Source organism: Procambarus clarkii, chromosome 90 (genome assembly GCF_040958095.1).
Source record: "Procambarus clarkii isolate CNS0578487 chromosome 90, FALCON_Pclarkii_2.0, whole genome shotgun sequence".
In the NCBI taxonomy this organism is placed as follows: Eukaryota; Metazoa; Arthropoda; class Malacostraca; order Decapoda; family Cambaridae; genus Procambarus; species Procambarus clarkii.
The window spans coordinates 17,814,074-17,821,906 of NC_091239.1; the positions used below are offsets into that span (position 1 = coordinate 17,814,074).

Sequence of the window (7,833 nt, forward strand, 5' to 3'; positions counted from 1 at the left end):
TGGGACGGGGGAAAGGAATGGTGCTCAACCATTTGTGGACGGTCGGGAATTGAACAAGGACCCGCATGAAGCGAGACTGTCGCTCTACCGTCCAGCCCAAGTGGTTGGGCATTATCTCAGTAATAGTATTTCTTGGGTCATGAGAATAATCTTGGGATTATTCTCATGGCTTCATTTTGTATCTTGTAATTGTGTGCTGTATGGGTTGGTGAGCCCCCTTAAAGGACCTTATATACACGAGGGCAGACATAGCCTAAGCTACTCTATATCTTGAGATGATTTCGGGGCTTTAGTGTCCCCGCGGCCCGGTCCTCGACCAGGCCTCCACCCCCAGGAAGCAGCCCGTGACAGCTGTTGGAAATTTCCAACACTAACAAACTACCATTGTATTATAATACATCATTACTATATACTAACTACAGTAGTTATTAATTTCACTAACGGTAGTGTCCACATAAATTACCATTTTTTATCTGCGCATTAGTGCTAGAATTCTCACGACATCGAGTAACAAAATTGCGTCAGATAATGTCTATCTAGACACGTTTATTACCAATATGGTAGAGAATTGAATGTGGTTCTCTAAAATTATCAGTATTCCGTGTAATAATTAACTACGGATAATATAACTACCAATAATCCAAAACCGAGAGTTATTAACTGAAATTATTATCTAGTAGCAGTTTTATCTGTTACGTACGAATGCTATGGAGAGAATAAACATCCTTTTCATTTCTCGTTTAGCACCATTTAACGAGAATATGATATTATATAATTCCCTATAATTGCAACCCAGTTCTCATTAACGTATTACAACAGTAATTACGCGGAAAAGAATTATCCGTGATTAGTAATTTCTGTTGTGAATGCGGGAGACGGGTTGAGGGAGGGTGGAGAGGCCATTGCGCACGAGGCATTCCTGGCGATCAGAGAGGCGAGACGCGTGGTAGTGACTGAAGAGATTTCCAACAATAATTACGTTGCAACTCCACCAATAGTCAACAATTACCTCCCCACGTGTTCTACAGTGCCCTGCCAGTTAATAACGCGTCAACAATTGAAGCCACGGCCCGTAATTACACGTACACAGCAGTGGACGCCTGGGACTGGCTGACGCGGTTTCGGCAGACCTTAGTATTTGATACGCTCATGTTAAGTATACCTTTCTCGTTTGATGCATTATCCTAGATTGTATATTTGTGGGTAGTCTGTCGTGATGTAGAATGAACAACAAATACACAACGTTAGTTGATTTTCTTCATTTATTTCCATTTTAATGAATACTTGAAATAATTCGTAGCCTAATAAAATGCAACTTAAATTTCCCTGATTGCAGCGTGTATACGAGGAGTCGACAAGTTCTTTCTCTTCATTCGTGATATTCACTTCGGGTTCTTTCTTTATTGGGATCCTGTGACCACGAGGACGAATGACGAAATGGAGTTACAGAAGTCGTCTTACAGCTAAGACACCTATTTCGTATAAATTTAGCTAAGATTATTACTGATTTCAATATAATTCATATAGGATCTTTGCAGTAAATAATTTATTGCCAGAATTTATGACTTGGTAATTAATGTGTTTGCTCCTACTGTTCCTCAATAATTCATAATCTTTAATATTCATAATTTGAGGTATCATATCTTTGAATCTGTTTTAGTTTAGATTTACTATGTTATTAAATCAACAATGAACTAGTGACGAACCACACTGGTTCCTAGATATATATGAACTTCTAGAAATACCCCTCCAATGTTGGTATTTAAGGCTTTGACTTTAATTAATTAATAATGCAGTCTATTCATTATTTTCAAGTGATTGTTAAGTTAATTATTATACATAGGCACTGGTTCTATAGTGTCAATCTAATAATCACCTTTGTTTGTTTTCCCTATTTTCTCAAAAGTGGGTGGTCCTTCGATTTATTTAAACATAATAATCAAATAATTTAATATATGAGTTCAAGCCCCAGATAAACCAACAACAGCTGACTAACACCCAGGTACCTATTTTACTGCTAGGTAACAGGGGCATAGGGTGAAAGAAACTCTGCCCATTGTTTCTCGCCGGCGCCTGGGATCGAACCCGGGACCACAGGATCAGAAGTCCAGTGTGCTGTCCGCTCGGCCGACCGGCTTCCTGAACAAGGACCCGCTATATTATACTATTAAGATGTACTTCATTGTCACAACAAACTTACTTGAAGTGGATAGTGTCATGGTGAGGGAGAGTGAATAGTTCATTTATTTGAGTGTTTATGGTTGGTTGTTCTGATATCATGTGCAGAGGCCAGATTCACGAAAGTACTTACGAACGTGCAAGTGCTTCCTCAATCTTTGACGGCTTTGGTTACATTTATTAAACAGTTTACAAGGCATGAAAACTTACCAATCAACTGTTGTTATTGTTATAAACAGCCTCCTGGTGCTTCGGAGCTCATTAACTGTTTAATAATTGTAAACAAAGCCGCCAAAGATTGAGACAAGATGGACAGGTTCGAAAGTGTTTGCGTAACTGCTTTCGTGAATCTGGCCCTGGCTTCAAGAATTTATAATCTAACATCTTGGGTTTATCTCATATACAGCAGGTTTTATTCAGCATTTCTCCCGGAAGGGAAGTATGACATGGGCTTCTCTCATGTGGTTCTAAAGATTTTAAAGATCAATCATGTGCTCCTAAAGCACCTGATTGATGGTGACAGGTTAAACGCCTCGTCAATTTCCCCGACGTCATACCTATGTACTTGGATTGTAGGATATATACTTCATGGTAGGGGGGAGGGGGCAGGTATACGTGTATACCAAGTTCGACTGCTGTAATGGGTTCTCAGTTTTTTTTTTTTTTTTTTTTTTGAGATATATACAAGAGTTGTTACATTCTTGTACAGCCACTAGTACGCGTAGCGTTTCGGGCAAGTCCTTAATCCTATGGTCCCTGGAATACGATCCCCTGCCGCGAAGAATCGTTTTTTCATCCAAGTACACATTTTACTGTTGCGTTAAACAGAGGCTACAGTTAAGGAATTGCGCCCAGTAAATCCTCCCCGGCCAGGATACGAACCCATGACATAGCGCTCGCGGAACGCCAGGCGAGTGTCTTACCACTACACCACGGAGACTGTAAGTTGGCGTCGGTCTGTTGTTAATGAGGGAGTCCGTTGTTTTCTTTTGTTTTATAGTATACTAAAAGGGGTACCCGGCCGTTCTCGGGTCTCTTTCTCTCTCTTCCTCAACAGCCTGCATGGGGTAAACTTCAGATGCATTATGAATATATCCTCCAGTGTGGGTAATGAACTTGCAGAGCTCCAAGTACCTAATACCATCATTTCATGAAACCTTTATCATTAGTTACGGAACTGTACATCAATTTTTAAGTGGAATTCGGATGTAATAATTCAGCTGATTCCATCTATCGGTAGAAGAACACACTAATAATACGGCAGCCCAACAGCAGCTATAAGATACAGCATATGCCATCTATCAGCATAAAATTACTCTATCAACAACAGGCCAACCTGCAAGATACAGCTTATGCCATCTATTGGCATGACTTTGAACAATTCAACAGGTCACCAGCATTCCGTGAGGCGGGTGTTGGGCTACTCTTACCCTCTCCACCCTAACCCCCTCTTCTCCTCCTTACTCCCCTTGACCCCCTCTTTTCCATTCTATTTGGCCCCCCTCTTTCATCCTTTCCCTTTTTCTCCCTTCCCCCCCTCCCCCCAATCCCCTCCTTCTTTAACCTCCCCCTCCTCTCCGTTTCTCCCCCTTCTATCAGACAATGTATGGGGCCGACCCACGCCCCCTTTTCCCCACCACCCACCCCCACTCCCCCACCACCCTCCTCCTCCGCTGCTTCTCTCCCTCTTCACTATTACTAATCAAATCCCACAATATAATAGTGACCCGTTCGAATTTGTGAGTTGATGTTCAGTTTTGAGTGTGTGGGGAGGATTGATTAAGTCACCCAGGAGGTGGCACGGGCATGAATAGCCCGTAATGTGGGACGAGTGGTGGCTTGCTGTGTTTAATCGATGTGTTATATGGAACTACGGCCGAAGTATGATTATCAGAAATATTCTACTAATTTTCCAGGAATCAGTAAATAATGTTGGATATTGTTATAAGAAGAAAATAATTGATTTGGACTTTTTTTTTGGTTTTCAAAATATTTAGAGAGTTAGGCGGCGGTCAGTGCCAAAACACCGCTGTGGAGGTGTGAATGTGACCCTGGCTTGCTGGTTCCTTTTGAATTCTGGTGACCTTAGATCAGCCTATGTTCATCCCGCACCCCAGACCATTCCCTCTCACAATTTGGGTGAGGCTAGCCTCAGGCGTCTGGCCTCCAGCTTCAGACAGAGACAGACACTTTCATTTACTGGTATAATATGAAAGAGAATATTAGGTCGGGACTTAGTACAGTAGACAACTGACGGTAAAGGCGGGGTCCAAGAGCTTGCACCTCCATTCTGTATGAAGAAAGGTAAATGTAAATATAAAATATACACTCACACATACATATTTATGCATACAGGGGCCTGTGGCTGAGTGGACAAAGCTTGGGACTCGTAATCCTAGGGTCCGGGCTCGATCACCAGCGATGGCGGAAAACAAGTGGGCAGAGTTTCTTTCACCCTGATCCAGCTGTTCATCTAGCAGTAAATAGGTACCTGGGAGTTAGACAGCTGCTACGGGCTGCTTCCTGGAGATGTGTGTGTGTGTGTGTGTGTGTGCGTTGACTGTGTTAGAGAGAGATATATGTAGTAGACATAATAGAGGAAAAATAGATTGGTTAGAAAGGCGGGGTCCAAGAGCTAATAGCTCGATTCTGCAGATATAAATGGTTTATTCACTCACACACACACACACACACTCTCTCTCTCTCTCTCCTCTCTCACTCTCTCTTCCTCTTCTTTCTCTTTTCACACTCTCAATTCTTCTCTTCTTCTTCTCTCTCTCTTCTTCTTCTTCTTCTCTGTTTCCTTCTCTCTCTCCCTTGTTTTTCTCTGCCTCTTCTCTATCTTCTCTCTTTCTCTCTCTCTCTCTCTCTTCTCTCTCTATTCTTCTTCTTCTTTCTCCCTCTCTCTTCTCTCTCTCTCTCTCTCTCTCTCTCTCTCTCTCTCTCTCTCTCTCTCTCTCTCTCTCTCTCTCTCTCTCTCTCTCTCTCTCTCTCTCTCTCTCTTCTCTCTCTCTCTCTCTCTCTCTCTCTCTCTCTCTCTCTCTCTCTCTCTCTCTCTCTCTCTCTCTCTCTCTCTCTCTCTCTCTCTCATCTCTCTCTTTATGTGTGTATACATACACACACATTTCACTAACAGAAACGGAATCCAGACTACTAATCATGAGAGACTTCAACCACGGGAAGATAGATTGGAAGAACAGAGACTCCACATGGAGGACCTGACACATGGAGAGCTAAGCTGCTGGACGTAGCAACAAGAAACTTTCTAAGCCAACACATCAAGAGACCGACAAGAATGAGAGGAGAGAATGAACCAGCTATTCTTATTTTTACTCTAAATGAATCGGATATAAGGTAAGTTAAGTTGGAAGCCCCCTTGGGAATGAGTGATCACAGTGTATTGATCTTTGAGTACATGTTAGAGCTAGGATTTATCTCCCCCAAAAAAGAACCAAGGAAACAAATGGCTGGCGTACCGAAAGGGAAATTTTGAGGAGATGAGACAATTTCTAAGGGATATACCATGGGACACAGAACTCAGAAATAAGTCCGTACGAGACATGATGGACTATGTCATCAAAAAGTGTTAGGAGAAGTAAACAGTTTTATCCCGGCCCAAAAGGGAAAAACCGAGAAGCAAAAGAAGAATCTATGGTTTAATAGGGACATGTATGGAAGCAAAGGAACTGAACAAAAGGGCGTTGGAGGAACTTCCGAGATAACAGAACTCCAGAAAGCAGAGAGAGATACCAGAGAACCAGGAATGAGTATGTTAGTGTGAGAAGAGAAGCTAGAGAAAAAGTATTAAAATGATATAGCTAATAAAGCCAAGACCGAACCAAAGCTACTCCTCCATCAGGAGGAAAACAACAGTGAAGGAACAGGTGAAGAAACTTAGAATGGGTGAGAACAGGTACACAGAGAATGACAAAGAGGTGTGTGAAGAACTCATTAAGAGATTCCAGAAGGTGTTCACAGCAGAACGAGGTGAGGTCACTGCGCTAGGAGAGGTGGCAGTAAACCAGGCGGCCTTGGAAGAGTTCAAAATTACAAGAGTTGAGGTCAAGAGCCACCTGTTGGATCTGGATGTGAGAAAGGCTGTGGTCCAGACGGAATCTCACCATGGGTACTGAAAGAGTGTGCAGAAGTACTTTGCTTGTCACTCTCCATAGTGTATAGTAGGTCACTGGAGATGGGAGACCTACCAGAAATATGGAAGATTACTAATGTAGTCCCAATATACAAAAAGGGTGACAGACAAGAGGCACTGAACTACAGGCCAGTGTCCTTACTTGTATACCATGCAAGGTGATGGAGAAGATTGTGAGAAAAAACCTAGTAACACATCTGGAGAGAAGGAAATTTGTGACAATCCATCAACATAGGTTCAGGGAGGTTAAATTTTGCCTTACAAGCTTTATAGAATTCTACAATCAGGTGATGTTACGGTATCGCCACCTTCAATGGAATATGTAGTGACGATTTTAGCGCCATATGCGGATCGACACTTCAGTTCTCCGGATATTGGACGCTATGTGGACAGTGGCGGCTATTGGTGGCGGCGTGGCATCGATGAATGGCTCCTGTTTCCTGCCTTGATCAGACAGAGAGGTCAACGTGGATGATCTCTGGTGGATGGTGTATCACGATCAGCGCCATGTACACAGTGCACAGTTACAAACCCATTAAGATTTCAACTTAGATTCAACAGAACAGAAGAAATTGTTAAACACATATGGCAAAATCTTACTGAAGCGACCATACGAGTCATAAATACTCATACTCCGCCCAAGTAAAACAGAAACAAGCAACGCTTAGTGGGCCAGCCAGAGGCTTAGGGCCCGCCCAGTGGGCCAGCCAGAGGCTTAGGGCCCGCCCAGTGGGCCAGCCAGAGGCTTAGGGCCCGCCCAGTGGGCCAGCCAGAGGCTTAGGGCCCGCCCAGTGGGCCAGCCAGAGGCTTAGGGCCCGCGCAGGAATATCCCTGCCCCCCCCCCAAAAAAAAGCGCCATCTGTTGCGCTACAGAGCATAATGTCAACTCCCCGATGAGTGAGTGTTACCTCATGGTTTGCCCCAGTGTACCGTCCCTCTAATTGATGATGTTTTTGCCCACAGAAGTGACGTGTGGAGGTGATTGTACTGAGGAAAGCAGTTTTAGCTTGGGCAGTCCACGTACTTTCAGCTTAATCCTGGAAGACGACCAAGTAAGCCGCCGCCGATCTGAAGAGTGTGTATCTGCTGATTTATGCAGTGTTGGTAGAGATCGGCGTACCCCGGGATTGGCTTGGGAGAGGAACGGACGACAGTGAGTTGCCTGTAGTGAAGTGCTGCTAGCCGGTTGCTAGAGGCTTCTGCCAGGGGTTAGTTACCCCTGTATATGGTTGTTTGTGACCCCGATCAGCGTGTCTGAAGTCCTTTTTGCCAGTGAGTGGCTGGAGATCGATAGTGGGGTGTAGGCACCTTGTGATACTGTGTCGGTGGCCTGGCTCACGTAAGAGGTGAACTCGCCAGTGTTTATCAGCACACATGTACAAGGTAGAAACACTGGAGTTGATGAACACTGCTAAGTGAAAAGTGTTTTGCGTGAAAGTGACACGATTGTTTATAAACGGTGAAGGTATAAATATATTGGTGAATATACTCTTAAAGGGAACTGT

The 7,833-nt window shown here is 43.6% G+C and overlaps 1 protein-coding gene across 1 annotated transcript in view; it reads left to right on the forward strand.

Moving 5' to 3' along the window:
- Nucleotides 1-6,077: 6,077 nt before the first annotated feature.
- LOC123746507 (trypsin-1-like) overlaps nt 6,078-7,833 on the forward strand; it is a 54,767-nt gene continuing 53,011 nt past the window's right edge. The window contains exon 1 of the mRNA XM_069318565.1: nt 6,078-6,266. Coding sequence (XP_069174666.1) covers nt 6,078-6,266 — 189 coding nt within the window. The remainder of the gene's footprint in view (nt 6,267-7,833) is intronic.